This window comes from Lepisma saccharinum, chromosome 10, assembly GCF_977018435.1.
Source record: "Lepisma saccharinum chromosome 10, izLepSacc3.1, whole genome shotgun sequence".
NCBI lineage: Eukaryota > Metazoa > Arthropoda > Insecta > Zygentoma > Lepismatidae > Lepisma > Lepisma saccharinum.
This window is the reverse complement of record NC_139238.1, coordinates 11,094,150-11,113,537: the sequence shown is the minus strand read 5'-3', so window position 1 is coordinate 11,113,537 and position 19,388 is coordinate 11,094,150. Positions and strand designations below refer to the sequence as shown.

Genomic DNA, 19,388 nt, shown 5'->3' with positions numbered 1-19,388 from the left:
CCCAACCTGTCACAAGGAAGGGTGAACGAACCTTTGACAAGGACAAATCTTGACAAGTGAGTTGTTTCTCTTGGCCGATCTAGCCATTCAAAATCTTTGGTATTGGATGGAATTCCTTTTAAGAACAGTTAGCCCAAATATCGTTTCTAAATTGTCTCTAGGCTAGGATTGCTATTCGTCCTGGATTTTCCTGGACAGTCCCACAATGATATTATTTGTCCCGGTGTTCCAAAAAGTTTCTTCAGGATGCACTAATGTCCCGGAATCAGGTGGGACTATACTTTCATAAACATTGTTTCTATTTAAATGAGTAGATGTGATTTTAAAATGATTATTTTACAAATCAGTAGATATGAAGCATTAATATTTCTGCAGAAAAATATGTTCAACCTTAACCAAATAGTAGTGTACATTCGTATGAAACGAGGAAGAAAGATGACATGCATTATGAAAGCAACAGGACATCTAATTTTAATAAGAGTGTTTACTTTTATGGATATAAATTGTACAACCATTTGCCTAAGAAATTTAAAAACTGTCCACTGAACATATTTAAAAATCAACTTAAAAGTATGCTTATATAATGCTTATATATCATTGTTTTTATTCGGCTGTGGAATTTTTTCAAATCAAATTTGATTAATTATCAATTGTTATCTACATTCTGTATTAGTAATGTATAATACGTATATAATACATTGTAATGTTATATGACGTTTCCTATACCAATCTTGTAATTAGTGTTACATGTATGGTTCTTACAGGAAATAAATCTATCTATCTATCTAACTCCCTGTCAATAACACTTGTACAAGAATTATTGAGTTACAAGAATGTGCCGGAGAGAATTTTGACTTCATTTTAATCCCTTCTCTTTGCAGTGCTCAATTTCAGTTAAAATTCTCTTCCATTGTATAGTCAGATGCTTACTGTAAACAGTCAGTGCTCAGGTGCCTATCTGTTCAGTGCACAGATTTCAAATTTTCAACATTGCGAGATAGCAGCTTAGTTCGTTATGTCGCCGAAAAAGAAGTACAAGTTTAATGATAGTTTTCGAAATGTATTTCTGCTCATTATGAAGTGTAAATAATAAGATAAAGAGACTGTCAATAATAATTGTAGGAAGGAAGCCAAAGGCGTATATAGGATTAGTTGTGAATGTGGCAAAGAGTATATAGGGCAAACGGGAAGAAGTATGCGTATAAGATGGGGGGAACACAAAGACGACATTAGGGAGGGAGTACCCAAAACTGGATTGTCTGAATATACAATCATAAGCTGACATAAGATCGTAAACAAAGAGGTCATTAGAAAAGAAGACAACAAATTGAATAGAAACGTCTATGAGGCTGCAAACATCTGCACGGGAAAAAATAAAAAAATGAACAGAGATGATGGAAATTTGGAGGAAGGATGGGTAATTTTTTTTAAAAAATGGGAAAGAACAAAGAAAGAAGATCGTAAGATAGGATTCCATGTCACTCCGGAAGTGGTCCATGCGGTTGAGGTAGAAAGAGAGTTAGAGTTGGATTGGTGATGCAGGTAGGGGAAGGCGGAACTACATAGGAGGGGAATCAACCTTCACGACTTCTCAGCAGAGCAAGCAGAACAAGGGAATGTGTTTAGTCAATTTAATAGGATCCCATGCAAATGAGGTTTTATGGAGAATGGGGAACACCTTATAGCAAGATTTTTAATGTTTTTTTTTAATTGAATGGTGACCTGTTTTCAACAAGTGTTTTTTCAACCAAACCTTTTAACCCAATCCTTTTAACACTCTTGACACGGCATAAAATGATTTGTGCCTATAGGAAAAATAACCTGAAGAAAAGGGCAGTCGAATCCCGAAACGTAGTTTTCGAAATTCTATACTCACTCACGTAAGTAAACTATTTTGTACAAATTTTATATAGATTATAATAATTGTGGTGTACATACGTACTACTTTATTCCCCCCGTCTCCAACAGGCTTCCAATCAGTGGTGTCCCTGATTTTCCCACATAAAATATAGCAACCCTCCTCTAGGCAAAGAAATATATTCTGTTACGCAGGTATGTGGTGAAGGTACAAATTCAGAATGTGTTTCTTTTTTCTCTGCTATAGGCAACGAAGATATGACAGTTCCTCTTCCCCATCTCATGGTTTTGTCATTCCTGGAGTCGCGGCTTCCCCTCCAAGATTTGTGTCCTTGGAGGAAATTATGAAGGCTGCCAATGGAGTTTCCAACATGGTGCTAGCACATGAAATAGCTGTTGACAAGGACTTCAAGCTAGAGAAGCTGGAACCACCTGAAAACAGGTAATTTGGTGCACTTATCCTGTTTCTGGTCAATCAATCTAGTTACTGTTCCATTTAATTTGACTTTCAGCAATATTAAATGTAGGAGTTAATTTTATATAAACAGGAAGGAAGTCAGTGATGAGACAAATATTCATTCTTAATTTTGTTAGTTCATTGTGTCATTCCAGATCATAACTCACACTGACAGGACCTGAGTACACTTATGTTTTTAGTGTGGATTGTTGTTGCTCGACCACAAATCAAATAGGATTTTGGCCATTTTACATGTGCTTGTTAATCTTTATGCAAGTCTCTAATTGATAGGAATTTATTCACATCAGCGATTTGCATTTAGCCAGTCCGTGATTGCTGAAACTTGGTACACGTAATAATGGTGTAACAGCCCTCGAGAGGCCAAGCCCTACCTATTGGCCTCACTCCCACATCCAGTTATTGTAGCTTTCCATGACCAGGTTACGCTGCCCTTTTGTAGCTCCCCGATTTCCTTATGGTGGTGAGTAGCCAGTGGTTCCATACACTGGCTGAAATATCAAAATGAAGTTGTTGCACTTTGCCCAGGAGACTCAAATCAACATGTGTCTCTTAGCTCGAGCCCAAAGCCTGATGCCTTAGACTGCACAACCACGATACGTAACAACTTGGTAAAGAACAAGGATGTATTTAGAGGTGATTCCAGGGCATCCAGGAGCCATGGGGATCTAGTCAGTAGGGAATCTGACTGTCACCGTTTAGACTCTGGTTCTATTCCCAGGGTGGGTGATCTTAAGTCAGAATACGGTCCCTGCATAAAGCAGCTCTAGGGCATCCTACCCCCACATCCCCCTATGTATGGCTCATGCCATGGTGCAAAGTCCACTGAGAACTTTGCCTTTTTTACCAGGATATCCTCGTGTGCTCTGGAAGACTTAATGAAGTTCAGAAATGAAATAGGCAACATATTTTGTTTACTGTTGTACTCTTTTTACTTTTAGCCTAGTGAAACAAGTTAAGGACACGGTGCATCGTGCTTTCTGGGACCTCCTGACTGAAGAACTGAATGAGGATCCACCTAACTATGCACAAGCAATGGTTCTGCTGAAGAACATCAGGGAGGTAAGAAATATTCTTTGTCGTCTTAATCCAGATTAACTTAATGTTTTCTTTTTTATTTCTGACATGTAACATTTTCTCCACTTTACAAATGCACTAAATTCAAACCTGAAATCCTCAGTAGCAAGGTCACAAACCATGCAACACACTCTGCCACTGAGGTGGCTATGTCATATGTATATTTGTATTCATATTTAAATTTCCTGCTCTGATGGTGGCACTGTGTTGTACTGAAAAAAATACAGATCTTAAATAAGAAAATCTCTGTGTGGAATTATCTTTTTAAATGACTTTTTGTATTCATTGTTCAAGTACATTATGATGTAAATGCTTGACGTTTTCCATACCCATAGATATGTGCCAATGGAAAGAAAGAATTTATTATTTATTATAAGTAATTAGTTGCATACATGTAATCATGTGCTTTATTTCTAAAATGTATAATAAGCATTGATGAATTCATCATAGAGAACCAGAGGAATGCAACTCCAAAATGCATTTTTCATTGTTGTTTAAATAAAGTTTTCTGAAGAGCTCTATTTGAAGGTAGTTCAGCATATCTCCACTTGTAATCAATAGCAATGAGGTGGAGTTGCATATCTCAATTTACTGACTCTTTTTTAAGTCAGACATATTCTTAAGAATACATTTTTTTCCTCTCATGTAAATTTTATACATTGAAGTTACGTCCCTTTGGTTCTCACATGACGAATTTACAGATAATATAGTCTTGTAATCAGTTTTTTACAATTTTTTTAATGCTTTTTTTCTCCAGAATATGCTATCTCTGCTGCTTCCTCATCACACGAAGATCAAAAATGAAATTTGTGAAGTTTTAGATTCAGTCTTGATAGAACAGCAGACTAAAGCTGGTGTTCTTGATTTTCAGGTGAGTAGCACGTCGTTGTATAATGATAAAAAATTCGATTTAATTTTTCTCACGTACTTATGCATTAAAAATGTGTTTCTGTACGAATTATTGCATTTTTTGTAAATTTTAGTTAGACAGTAACAAAAATTTCATTCAATTATTCCTAGTTTCATTGTTTGCTGTTGCAAAGACATACTGTGAATTACGTGTTTAATAGCTTATATTTGTGTTTGTTTTATGACAAATATCCTGTACTCTTGTACCTAAGTTGATATTATTTTGGTTACAGTATTATGCCCAGTATGTTACATCTGTGATGGGAAAACTGTGTGCCCCTATCAGAGATGAAAAGATACGGGAGTTAACTCAGACTAAAGAAACTGTTCCTGTCTTCAAAGGAATAATGGAGGTACGTAGAGTCTACGTGCATATGTGATGTATGTTTGTAATGTATGTGCGAGATATTTGCAGATTTGTGGACAGTTGAAAGGCCAGGTATTTACTCTCTCGCTAAAAATAACAAAACATTCCACACTGCCTGCAAAATTATACTATTCACCCCCTTGGTCTCAGTGACACATCACCAGTGTTCAAATTAAGGTATGCCCAGCTCCCCCTCCCCACTAGATCAAGTATCCCTGACAACAAATGAAAATTTTCATTCTTGCCAAATTATTTTATCTTCTGCCATGTGACTTGTGTAACTGACAGTACATATAGCAGTGGCTCTCAACCTTCTGGAGCCCGCAGCCCGGCAAATATTTTTTAAAAGTCAATGCCCAGATCCCAACAATTTTACTCGCAAATAGCTTTCTATTTTTTAAAAACTTTATTACGTTAATTAATATGTAACCTTGAATTTTAATATTAATAAATAAATTGTGGCTTAATCATAGTTTGATTATGTCTAGGCTTATTGTCATGTATAACATTCGGTTTAAATTAGTTGGCAACGACTGGATCTAATGAAATCTTTTAGTTTCTTCTGGCCAATATAATTATTTAATTTGGTAAGTGCTGATTTTTATTGGCATGTTTCATTTCAGACAGCAAAAAAAAAAATCCAATTAATCAGAATACTACCACTTCAATACATTTGTTAATAAAAATTGTTGTGCAAACTAAATTGAGCAGTGTGCCCGTCCGTCAACTCCAAATTGGAGGCAGAAGCAATGCTCTGCGATGGTTTGATCACTTACCGCTACTGTCATGAAAACATTTTCTGTTATATGGGAGTGGAAACCCGAACGAAAGACTTTATCATTCCAGGTGGTTGCCAACTGGGGGTACAAGTTACTTCAACCTTGGAGGCTGCACGGGTGGTACAGTCTCCTCTCAGAGGCTTAGATTTCTAACCAGCACTGGCGAGATAGTTTTTCCTCTTTATTGCTGGTGAATGAAAGGCCATCTTTCCAGATGGTTTCCAGATAGGGTTGCAAGTTGCAAACTTCAGGAGGATCTCTCGCGGCCCGGTATAATTGATGCCAGGGCCTGGTTGTTGTTGAACATTCTTAATTTGCAATTTTTGTGCTCTGTTCATTGCTCCAATGCATAGGATGTTTAACACTGTTTGACAGTGTTGACAGAATTTTTCACCTGTGTTTGTAAGCTCATATTTAGGGTGGGGAGTAGAAGGATTAAATTTAGAGCTTAAATGACTATGAATAGGGGCCTTGTGAAAAATTTTAGGGTATGATGAGGAAATTTTGGATGTGTGTGGATAAATTCTTGACACTTTTGACCAAGGAACGATCCAACTACATCAACCAATACATAATGATATCTAGTGAAGAAGCGTGGAATCACCTACATCAAGTAGTGTCCAACTTTTCATGCATTAGAGCCATGATACAAGCATGCAGGATAGGATTTCTGCCTCCCCCCTCTCTTCTCCTTGCCTCCCTCCCACCCCCACCCAATGCACCTTAGGGTGTTCACTATCCAGATACTTTGAAACAAGTTATTAGATCTTTCCTGCGTGGGAACTTTTTCATCAAATTGTGAATTCATTATTTTCAAGCCATGATCATTAAAAATAGAGATTATTCTAACTTACAGACCTTAATTTTTGAAACTAATATTATCTTTGTCAGTCTTTAAGATATTAGCTCAGCGGATGTGTCTCAATTAACATTTTTCTCTTGTGTTTTTGCATCAGAATGTTAAATATTAGACACACTTGTTTTAAAGAATATTTTTATTAGATTTGCTGTAGAAAGATTTATTTCATTGTTGTAATGCAACTGTCTTCATTCACATGAATTATCTCATACTGTTCTTGGTTTCCTTATTAACTTCACATTTTTATTATTTTTTGCAGACTCTTGACTTGATGAAGCTCGACATGGCAAATTTTACCATCCAACAAATACGACCACATATTGTAGCACAAAGTGTAGAGTATGAGAAAAAGAAGTTTGCTGAGTTCTTGGAAGTTCAAGATGGTATGTGTTGCTCTTACTTCTTGTGATATGTAAAAGTAATTTCTGAATAAACACGCTACTTACATTTGTCTAAGACTGGTGAGCTTGTTTATTGCTTACTGAAAGTAAAATAAGTAAATAAATATAGGGGATCTGAATTTTTTCGGTGTTGGTCTGTTGGTTAACTTTTGATATTGCCGCCGATCTCTGTAGTGGAGAGGTTAGCACAGCATGCTACGATGCCATGGATCCTGGGTTTGAATCCAGGCCTGGGCAAAGGTGAGTGTCCATTCATCAATTTCATCCAGTCATCACTCATCCTTGTTATTGAAATTTCCAAAAATGGCAGAAGAGCAATGGTAAATAGGAAAAATACAATGCAAATCCTGCATTTTGGTTTTATTTTTCTCATTTTTTAGGTTTTTCCCAAAATTCATGCAGTTGCAAAAAAAAGACTTGAATTTTTTTCATTGAAAGATGAAAAATGTTTCTTCTAACAACATTCTATGTTAGTTGTAAACTGACTATTGCAGACCATGTGTTCTTAATGGCTACCTGCTCACTTTTCTTCGGCTTCTCGCATACAACGCATCGGTAGAAGGGTGCATCAGGTACGATCAGCAGCATACGTAAAGCAGTCTTTAAGTTCTTTAAATAGTTTACTTAAATTCTGGTTTAAAAGCTTGTAAACTATATGATAAGCAATTTTCCATATATTTTAGCTAAATACGTATATAAAACAAATAGATGAGAAAAGTTGATTTACATGCAGTAAATGCAGTAACATGTACAAAACGCCACTATTTTATTTTAAAGTAAGGGTTTAGATGAGGGGATTTTTCTTCTTCTTATGGCACTACAGTCCACTGATGAACCTTGGCCTCCTCTGTGATTTGTCTCCATCTATCTCTACCTTTTGCCACAACTTTCCAATTTCTATACTGGAGCTTCCGAACATCCTCATCCACTCCATCCACCCATCTTAATTTAGGCCTTCCTCACTTCCTCTGTCCACCTGGCCTATCCAACATCACTCTCTTTGCAGGGTCACTATCACTCATGCGTATCACATGACCTGCCCATTTTAATCTTGCCGCCTTTATTACACCAATAACTGTTGGTTCTTGATATAAGTCGTAGAGCTCCTTATTAAATCGCTTTCTCCATTTTCCATTCTCACATACTGGTCCCAATATTCTTCGTAATATCTTTCTTTCAAATTTCTCTACCAGCTGTTCATCTTTCCTTGAAATGGTCCACTTTTCCGCAGCATAGGTCACTACAGGTCTTATCAGTGTCTTGTAAAGTGTTAACTTAGTTGTTCTGGACAATATGGTGCTGTTAAAATGTCTCTGTAGTCCATAATAGGCCCTATTCGCTGCTATAAGTCGTGCCTTTACTTCCTCCTGTGAATCATTCTCATATGTCAGAACAGAACCCAGGTAGATAAAGGAATCCACTCTATCAAAGGTATAATTAGCCATTGTTATGGTTGGTGATGGATTATGTCCGTGTGCTTTATCTGCTGCCATGTACTTAGTCTTCCCTTCATTCACCACCAATCCCATCTTCTTTCCTTCCCTTTCTATGGCCAGAAATGCTTCTTCTACTGCGTGTAGAGATCTTCCTAGTCCACATCATCTGTATATGCTAGTATCTGGATTGGCTTATAATATATGGTACCCCTAATTTGCACCCGAGCTTCCCATATAACCTTCTCTACGGCAATGTTAAACAACAAGGTTTTCAAGGGTGCAAAATTGCCACACATGCCGAAATACACAAACAATTTTAACTCAATAAATCAATCCTCATTAGCCAATATGAGCATAGAATGAGTTTAGAACACAATTTCTGTTCCACACTTGATTTCATTGTTAATTCATAAATATTTGCTACTGCTATAATTTTGTTCTTCTCTTTACAAACTATAGTATGAAATATGTAATACTCTTTTTCACAAATAATTTACACTATCATGAATTGAATGGTGTTCATGTTAGGTATTTTAAACTTAATTGTATGACAGTCCTTTTAGGTACAGTCTTCAGGTAGACAAAAAGGTATCTTGGTATCAATGTTTATTTGGAGTTATTCCTGAGTAATAGATATTTACTGGCTGAAAATATTTTATACTAAGGCCAAAAAAGCAGAATTGTGCTTTCTACGTAGTCTATTTATATCTGTTGTAGATGGATTGGAGTACACTCGGCAGTGGTTGTTGAAACACAAGCACGATGTAGCAGGAATCACAGATGCCAGTGCTCAGCGTACCTACGTGACGAAGGTTCTAACAGATGCCTACTTGGAGCTCCTAGAATGGAATGACGATAATGTTTTTCCTGAGGTGATTGTTTGAAATAGACCTACCTATTATCATAATAATCTGAATAAGTATGTTAGCTCTAAATTAAGATGGATCTCTAAATTGCAGAGAAACTTAGTACTCACATTTACCACAAAGCTGTTTTTAGTTTGTTCTCATTTCAGTGTCCACTGCCACCATTCTCATTGGAACTTGTTCCGTTGTTGCTTGGCATGTTTCTAAAAACAGCTTCGTGGAAAACATGAGTAGTAAGTTTCTCTGTAATTATTCACTACTGCGTTTCTCATTTCCCAAAATTGAATGGATTTCTTGTTTACAAAGCACAATTGAAATTAAATGCAATCATGCATGTATAGGGTTGAGCAGACCACTTTGAACTAGTGTTGATACTAATGGCGACACTGGCGTACGCAGGAATTTTTTTCGGATGGGCTGAAATTGTAAAAGTGAATATTGCATAGCTGCATTCTGGGGGAGGGGAGATACACTATAAAATTGTTTGTAATTACCATTTTTAACCATCGTTTTAAATGTTGTTCATAGACTACAATGGTAATCGGTGGTAATTTTAAGGGGAGTTTAAATTTACCGCTTCGGTTTCTCCCGAGTTCTTTACCACTTTTGATTTTCTCAAAATTTCATTCGGGGCTGTAGCCCCATCAGATCGCCCCTGCATATGTGAATTGTGATACTCTTACCAGTTCCCACCAATACCAATGCTTGAAAATTGTAACCTTTCAAAGAATTTTGATGTGTAGGCATTGCAATGGAACTATAGCACTGCTTTAAAATATTCATAATTTCACATGAGACAATAATATCATAACCTAGATCATTTGTGCCCACAATGCTGTTGCAAAAATAATGAAAATTATGCCTTTTGCCGGATATTCAGACTCCATGAAAGTCCGATGCAGCATTTTTGCCGACTCTACGAAAAACACAGAGTCTGATTATATTATTGGCCAGCATCGGTGATTAAATTCAACGAATGCCATGATATCACTGGTATCGCCTTGCCTTATTATTTAGGAGCATAAAATCGAAATTAGTGTGCATGCGTGTGCAGATGCAGGAGTGTGTAGATGAGAATTTCTTGGTCAGGGTGGGGAATTTTAGGGGCAGTGAAATACCCTGAATTTCAACTACTGTTTGAAAGAAATTTCTGTCACAAATAGTGCAGAAAACTTTGAGTTAAGCATCTTTAATACAGGACTATTCTAAATTGTTTTGACTGTTCAGGATCCCAACACCCTGGGTAGAAATCAAGTGACGTCAAGATCTTCGAAACTAGAATACCTAGAGAACAGTGGCATTGCCAACTTTTTTTAGTACTCAGCCCTCAGTTTGCCATCTTTTCCTACCTTTGACATTCTTTTTTTTAGGAATACTGGACCAAATGGGGGGTGGCCACACTAATGCCTCCCCTTTCTTCTTGGACATGCCACTGCTAAAGAATAAATATGAAAGGCATTTAAAAGAATAGAGCATCCAATTGAACCTATTGATCTATCTTTGTTCATGTATAAATACCATGATTATGATGATATTTTGAAATCATAGAATATCTTATGACAGCTCTTGCTTCTTCAAAATGGACTATTGGTACCCATGGAACGTAGGTTCCAGCTTGTGTTATCATGCTGATTTGTAATGGTATTTTGTATGTTTTTGCTGTTTTATTTGTAGACCTTGGTCATGGACAAAGTACGCTATTTGGATCTACGGGATCGAGTAAGGAACGTGTCCATTATAGCAGCCATTTTGCTGGTTACAATGAGTGCCTCAGGATCAGCTGTTCAGGGTATACAGGGCTTTAAGGAGCGTTTGAAAGAGCACATCAGACTATTAGTAGAGGAAGAGAAGTCTGATGAGTAAGTATTAAGAGAGATAAGTGTGGTCAACTGTAATTACAACAGATACTATAAAAGGTAGAGTTTCATTAAAATGCACAAGACGATTCAATACGAGTCACTGTTCTCACTAGGGCGACCAACTCTCCCATATTTCCCAGGAACTCCCATAGTAGAGTTGATTTTCTTGGATCCTCCTGGCTCTCGTATTGACATTCTTATTTCTCCCATATATTCCATTCACAATCTAGATAGCGATATTTAATTTATCCCTACATAATATGAGTTTGGCAAGCCATACAAAACTCAAGTTGACTGCGGTCGGACGTGACATCATGTCTTGCAGTACTTGATTGGTGCTAGAAGCTTAGTTCTGCAACAACAGTGGCAAATACATTTAGGTTAGTACTAAGAAACTTGCAAATTTGTAAATTTTCATTCTGTATTTTGATCTGTATATTATACAGGGTGCATCATGGAAAATGGATGGTTTTCAATTGGGGATCTCGAAGCAGGGAGAGGGGGGTAGAGATGAAACTAAGGTGGCATTGAACTCTCTCGGCCATGCCATTTTCGGCACGGTTCGAATCGGCTCAGCTGGGCTGGGTTGGGCTTAGCATGGAATGACAACAATACACACAATGTCAGTTGCACTCATCATAAGGATGGCATCTTCATGTTTGCGAACATGACGAGCATGTTCCTGGCGAAGGCTGCAACATTGTGGATAATCTTCTTTGGCAAGTTTGTATGGATGGAATTCCAAATCCTTGTGTAAGATTTGCCGTACTGTGCTTTAACCAACCTCAATTTGACTGAATGTCGCCAAGCAGAAAGTTATTGTTCGTGTTATTTTTAGACATAAAGAGACATAACAAGCAGCCTTATTTTCAACGACGAAATTTACTCTCGCTGAATGTTGACAAATGGATACAATAGGCTGGTGGCACCACCCAACATGGTGGTCACTGCAAGCTATTTTGGCTTCAGCTGACATCAAACATGCTCTCTGTTATTTCTTCTCGCTACCATGCCGAGCCGAGCCCAGCGGAGCCGATCCGAACCATGCCGAAAATGGCATGGCCAAGCGAGTTCAATGCCATCCTACTTTCATCTCTACCCCCCTCTCCCTGCTTCAAGATCCCCATTTGAAAACCGTCTGTTTCCCGTGACATACCCTTTATAAAATGTAAATTGAGTCTTTTGTTTAATACTCTTCATTCCATGAAGATTTGCTGGCGTGCTAAATATGAGCAAAATTTGTCGACACTAAATCTCCCATAAATTCAATGCCAAAAGTTGGTCACTCTAGTTCCCACCATCATAGGATTACTTTTGATTGTCAGTACAGAATGTGTTGCTTTTACTAACATCTGCTGCAACTCAAATACATTCCAAAAATGACTCCTAATATAACAAACATTGTGTTTGACTTTTTGCATGGAACTGGTTATTAGAAACTAATTTAATCAGATTTTATTTCGAACCATACCATTCTTATTTTTTTTTTTTTTTAACTTTTGCTACAGTGAAAAAATGCTGCGAACTTATATGCATCAGCCTAATACATTGATTTTTATTTTTAGCTCCAGTAGTTCAGTTACGAAAGAAAATGCCAATTATTTTTTGATACATTTAGTATTTTCTGCTTTGAAAGATATTGAAACTGTGAACTGTTTTAACTCTACCTAATGTTTCAATGTTTAAATAAATATAAGGGGAGGGTTTATTTGGAAAAAGCCAACACAATGATGGAAGTGGAAAATATTTCTATGTTTTATAATGCTTATTTTTTATTGTATTTTTCCAGAGATTTGGCAAAGGTGCTTCCAAACGTGTCCCTTCAAGTTACCACTGATGTCAATAATTGTCTGAGGGATCACGGTTTCAGCGGACTTGATAAAACATCAGAGCAGGCCTTGAATGCTCAAATCCTGGAAGTTGCAGACTCAAATCACAGGATTCGAAAATTAGTCAGTAAGTATTCATTTTCAGTGTTTAGTGTTCGTATCACACTAAATTTTAAGTTCACGATGCAGGGTTTTTATTTATTTACTTATCATGCTTTCAAGTATACTTTGGATACTTGAGCAAAGTATCTGTCCCTACAATGTAAAAATTGTAATAAGAATACATTTGGTGAAAAGTTAGTTATGAATCAAGTGTTGTTATATTTTAGAAATAACATCATTATAGTTTCAACAAATATGTTAAAAAAATATGAGTGTAAATGGTGGTAGAATGATTAACCAACAGATCATTACCACTATGCATAGTTAATACACTTACATACTGGAACAGTCAGGGTGCAAAACCCTGGATGGGAGGAGCTTTCCTCCACCAACATTCTTATCCAAAAATAGGAAAATATCCCCCCACTAAAAAGTTCCCGAGAGTAGAGTTTTTGTTATATATAGATAAGATACATTTGGGCTTCCAATATACTTTACTGTTGATAATATCGAAAACACACACAAAGTAGTATGTTTGTGAGTATTTCTCTCAAACTTGAAGACTGGTTTATGTATACCACTGATAGTTCTTCATCGCACCCTTTTGATAACTGGGTTTCCTCCACAATTGTATGTGGGCAATGGAGCTGAAGTGGGTGGGTGGCTTTTTAATAATAATAATAATAATAATAATAAAAAACAACAACGTGGCCTCTATGGTCAGTTCCACCACTCCAAACAACGTTGGCAGGAAAACACTGTTCCTTCCTGCTTTCTGTGCTGTGCTTCGTAGAGGCAGTGTTGCTACATGAAGGAAAATTTTCCTTAGTGAAGAGGAAACCAGGTCCAATTATAGGTAAAACGGAAAATTTTATGTTAAAATTTGAAGCTGTTGAGCTTCTGATCTTGTTTTATTTGCATGCCTGCGTTGGTCTTTTATTTCTATTATATCTAATTAATTTAGACAAGGACGTCCGCAGGATTTTTTTCCAGGGAGGGGCAAACAAGATATTTTTTTCCAGGGGTGGGGCAAACAAGGCACATTTTCCCTCATAATAGTATTGCCTCTTAAAAAAAAATTGCTTCAGTGTAGTTACCATGTTCCTGCAATACCCTTGTAATAATTAACATATATTACTGTGACTGAAATGAAATTATATTTGTGAAATATGTACTTTTTTTTTGGTTAACTTCCATTTTCCAGGAAGGGGCATGGTCCCTCTTGTCCCTCCTTCACGAAGTCCATGAATTCAGATGGGGTGTATAATAGTTAAGAACTGTTGCGGCAAACCAGGTTCATTTTTCAGAATATGCCGCTGAGAAGCTGTTTTGTTTATAAATCTCCTGAGGGAATATGTATTTTTGTTACAGAGACAAGAGTTATCCAGTTCCTGCAGCTTGTGATTACATCACAAACGGCCATGCCTTTGCAGATCCCACCTGGTCTTTCATCCATGCAGCAAGAACTGGCAGCGATCGCCGGACAGTTTGTGCGCCTCGTGTCCCACAACAGGGCCGTTTTCATCGACCACTACTCTGACATCATCACATCCACCAACACACCAACTAATGTATCATCATGAATGCCAAGATTCCATTCCTGTGCTTGAGAATTTAATGAATTTATCTCTGTATGTTTCTATTCAGCCACTTATGCTGTGAGACAGAAGCTAGATCAGTAAAGAGCTAGGTATATAGAAGCAGCTGGTTTGAATCAGAACTTGAGCAAGGAAATTTGCAAAGAGACTAGAGTAGAGATTGGCCGTCTCTACCGTGAGGTAGTACCTCAAGATATGAGAATAATTCCAATCTATATTATTTTCTTCAAAATGTTAACAATTTAGTAGACTGAGATTCAAGAGATTTAAAACTTGGTATTACCATGTTCATTTCATGGTGCTAGGATTTCAGGTAACTTTTACACTACTATAAATTGTTTAATGTTGATAACACCTCGTATTTCCATGGTAAGGTGCTCCACAGAACACCATCTGTGGCCACATTCTCTACAGAGTTTACCTGCAATATTTTTCTATGTAAATTAGATGATTTATTTAAATAGTAAGTATTCGCTAAATCAACTTACAAATGTATTAGATGGTGAATAATATAAAATAAATGCCAGTGGCTATATTTTCACATTAATCCCAGTAAAACAGATGTACAAGTAATGCAATGCAAGGTTTAACATTATGAAATAATTGACTGAAAGCAATGTTTGCTACTGTTACCTTAGGATTATATTCACACACAGGCATATAAACACATATATGTATATTGTCAGTAAAGAGATATTTATTCTTCTAAAATTTAACATACTCTGTCCAGAACCTAATACCGTAGAACCCCAGTTTTATGTTCCTCGATTTTACATTTTCCCTCATTTGCATTCAATGTTGATGATCCCAACATAGCAAAATGTTATAAAATTTTCTTCGATTTTACATTTTCTCGCATTTTCAATTTTTTCAGCTTTGTCCCCTGAAAAACGTAAAATCAAGGTGTTATATGTGACTTGTAGCATAACATTGCTATGCTTGATAATTAATTACATTGATATTTGATGTTGGATAATGACATATTCATTAAAATATCACAGTTTATTCCAGAATTAATTTGAAGCATATATTACATGCTGTACTGTATGTAAAACACCAATATGAGTTATAATACTCTTTGTTTGCATTGAAAAGTACGTAAATATATCTTGAAAAGAAATATGACAGGGTTTCAAGAAGTCAGTACACATGTTTCTAGCTATTAATTGTAAGCATTCCTATTACCATCTTAGATATGAACTAGTCACATAAATTTGTATTGTTGCATAGTGTAAATACAGCAAGCGGCGGCGATATAGTTTCTTAGCTTCAATAAAATCTAGTTTTCTGAGAGAAACATGTTTTTGTGAGTCTAGATGTCAAGTTTTATTGCTAAAATTTTGTGCAAGGAGCTTATTTCAATGATATTTGCAAAAATATTTCTATTTTCTTTATTCATTTTGAACTTACGCTTCTATTTTCATTCATCACATGAGGGTAAGCATTTTTAGATTACAAATATTGAAATATAGATAAAGAAAAATGTTATCTTGTGCAATCAATCAAAATTTGACAAAGCGCAGCTTAAAATAAGTTATTCCTTTTTAAATATCTCTGAGAGCTAAAACACATTTTGATTATCAAGAAAAAGTATTTCATCTCCTGTATAAAGTACTATTCATTATAACCTGGGATGTCTTTTTGGAAAATATTTTGTGCTAAATTGCACCTATATGCACTCTTGAAAATAAAACATTAACGATTCTTCTTAGGATGGAGAAGTTATAGAATTGCAATTCCCAATTGTTATTAAGAAAGACATGTCTCAAAGTATCACAAATTACTACTACTAACTACTAAGTTTTGGAACATTTAGCATTTTTTATACCAGCATTTCTAGCTCAAAATAATCTTATTATACACCATTCCTAGCTTGCAGAGTGCCAACGTATGTGTAACATTCATGATTACTATTTTGTAGACTGCAATAAAATTGAGAAGAATGTGTTTTCATAGCATAAGAAAGAGGGAGAAAGTAATTATAAAATTGATGTAGTAACTGTGGTATGCTAAGACATTAATCAAAAGTATATGAAAGTATATGGAGAACATTTTATGTTGGTTGTCCTAAAATTTATAAGGGCTTTATTTAAGATAACACTAGTCCTTCTGATTCTCAGTCAAATTGATAAAACAAATTGTCATTAAAAAATACTGTAAGGCATTGCTATATTTGAACAAACCCTCGTATTTTGAGGCAATTTTCACAATTTAGTTGAATCTTTTAGTAAATGTGAGATATGGTCAAAAGTAACTATTTGGCATGAGAAAACAGAGAAAAACATATAGTTATTTGCTTTACATGAACAATTAAGGTTATTTTCCTTTACAAATCAAATGCTTTGCTTTTAGTTATTCAACTCTTTTCGAAATACAAGTTATGAATCATATTTTATATTTCAAGACTTTAGAGAAAATGATTGCCAAACCTTTGCCCACACAATCTTCCTACTTGTCACGGAACTAGGTAGCTTGCTGGACATCTGGGTTTGTCAAGTTGATCATGTGCTACATTTACTATTGGATTCCCTACTGAATGCTGGGAACAACTTGCCAGAAGTTATTTGTACTATAAATACCATGTGATAGTGGTGTTTGTTTGAAAGAGAATTTGCATAAAATAATATTTTTGTAGTATCTCTAATATTATGTTCCTTATTGTCATCACTTTTGGAAATCAGTGTGCTTACAATATAATGTTATTAATACTGAAGTTATTATTTCATTTACAGTTAGGGATAAACACAACTCCCTATTCCTACTCTATTCCAAATGAAACATAAATATGTTGGACACACATGATTTTTAATTTGCTAAGCATATTCTCCATGCTGTTCACACACAATCAAGACTGGTGTAGTTATTTTAAGTCCATTTTATGCGCAGATAGGCAAATTGGGAGTGGACCTACAGTTTAAAGTATGATCTGAACCACTGGGGACAATCTCCAACAGGAATCGTACCTGGGACTCCTTGATTACAAGGCAATGATGCCATTGGAGAGACCCCCAAGATTGGTGTAGATCTTGGCTATGTGGCTATTTTATTAAAATTTGAACTTTTTAAAATCCTGTTATGAAATTATCAGCTTCAATTGACTGATCTTGTGAAAAAGCATGTCTCCATATGACAATACATGTAAAACCACATATTTTGAATTGACTGAAAATATGTTTACATTTGATTACTATAATACATAATGTTGATGGTATAAATTGATAATTTTTCTTAAAAATATGAAACAAATCTCTACCTGTTACAGGCAATGTAAAATATACAGATACAAAGCAGATACTGATAAATTTATTCAACTTGACTTGATATTTGTAATTATGTACTAATGAACTTGATTATTGAAGACACTACATATTTTTTTTTTCATTATGAAGCTTTAGATGATGTTGCTACTTCAATCTGACTAACTGGTGTTGCGATCAATATATTTTCCATTTCATGTAAAATAAGTAAATAGTTCAATGCAGGACCATTGGAAGTAATTATTCATATATGTTGATGTGAAAAGGGCCGGGTGAAAGGCACACCTATAGTGGAACCACAAGCAAAAAAACCTGTGCAGACCCGTGACTCCTGTGTACCGTACCCCCGCGTGGATGGGAGGGGCAGAGTGCAGCATGCTTTCTTATAGCCCAAGCTGAAGGAATAAAGGGAAAGCTGCGTGGAGACTTTTCGATGAAGGTTCTTTTCGTTGTGGTTGCTCTATAGCTGCTAATACATCACGAAAATGTGTGGCTAACTCCCCAAACCTGGCCTCATAACCTAACAACGTAGGCATTATTAGAATTGTAATTGTGTAAATAATGCATATAAGTTGGTTAGGAGGGTTTTTTGTTTCTATCCGCTTTTTTGAAAAACTGATTTTTGCAGTGTTAGCAGCTGGATGTGTCTCACGCCAAACTTGATGTGGAACAATCTTTGTTGATGTATAGCTTAAGTTGTACTTATTTGAGTTTATTGTGTGTTTTGTTATTAATTTTTTTGTAACTTAAGCATTTTGTCTAAAAATAACTTGCTTTATGCAGAAAAAGGTTATTTATTATATTCCCTATGGGAAAACTTTAGTTTGTCAAGCACTAATACCTTCAAATGGTATTAACATGGGTAATGGTCCTTGTGAGAACAAACATATGTAACAAAGTATTTCTTTAAAAAGAAAACTTATAAAAACATTATTGTATGATTTTTGTTTCTCTTTTGAAATATAATATGGATTATCTGCATGTTTTGTTTTTCAATGACCCAGTAACTGTTCTGGATAGATTTAATCACCTGTGCATTATTACAATTAAATATATTTTTCAGTACTTCTTGTGCATACATAAGCTAGACCTGTCAACCTTGTACGCAATGTGAACCCTAATTAATTGTAGTAACTTTTTTCAGTTATATAATTGATATCTTTTTAGTATTACTCAGTGCAGTATTTTAAAAATTTCCAGTGCGAGGGGGTTTCAATAAGTTGTTTTGAAGTATCAGTATTTTATAGGGCTGAGCCGATACCACCATTTTGATACCGATACCCTGACTGATTCCAACCAATACTGATGCCGATACCGATATTTGTATAATTCCAGATTAATATAACAAAGGCTAGTTACTGAGTTGTAACAACTCATCACATCACATTCATACTATTAATGACATTAAATAACTCCCAAGTTATTCTCATGTAGCATAATAGCACTTTAAAATGTATTTTGACATTTTATGTGAACTTCTTTCTAGACCCAGAGGATGCAAAGAAATTTCCATGTAGTGTTGACCACCAGGCAGTTACATGCCTTAAGTGTCCCATTTGGGTGCAGTGCTTTAGTCCTGCCTTTGATCATGTCATCTGCTACCCAGGAGGGTACAGCATTTCTTGGAAATCTACATGGAACTTCCTGTGTTGGACCCCCAAGTCACAAGGGCTTTGAAAAGAACAAATATTGACAAATTAGTTTGCTTCTCCTGGCC

General features: G+C 35.8%; 1 protein-coding gene across 4 annotated transcripts in view; it reads left to right on the top strand.

Moving 5' to 3' along the window:
* Positions 1–18,652, top strand: part of LOC145993769 (T-complex protein 11-like protein 1) — a 111,844-nt gene extending 93,192 nt beyond the window's left edge. For all 4 annotated transcript variants that reach the window (XM_083129539.1, XM_083129538.1, XM_083129540.1 and 1 more), the window contains 9 exons: positions 2,105–2,299; positions 3,274–3,394; positions 4,167–4,280; positions 4,552–4,671; positions 6,583–6,706; positions 8,878–9,032; positions 10,701–10,885; positions 12,675–12,841; positions 14,188–18,652. In XM_083129539.1, the coding sequence (XP_082985665.1) occupies positions 2,105–2,299; positions 3,274–3,394; positions 4,167–4,280; positions 4,552–4,671; positions 6,583–6,706; positions 8,878–9,032; positions 10,701–10,885; positions 12,675–12,841; positions 14,188–14,399 (1,393 nt within the window). In that variant the 3' untranslated portion in view covers positions 14,400–18,652. The remainder of the gene's footprint in view (positions 1–2,104; positions 2,300–3,273; positions 3,395–4,166; positions 4,281–4,551; positions 4,672–6,582; positions 6,707–8,877; positions 9,033–10,700; positions 10,886–12,674; positions 12,842–14,187) is intronic.
* The last annotated feature ends 736 nt before the right edge of the window (positions 18,653–19,388 follow it).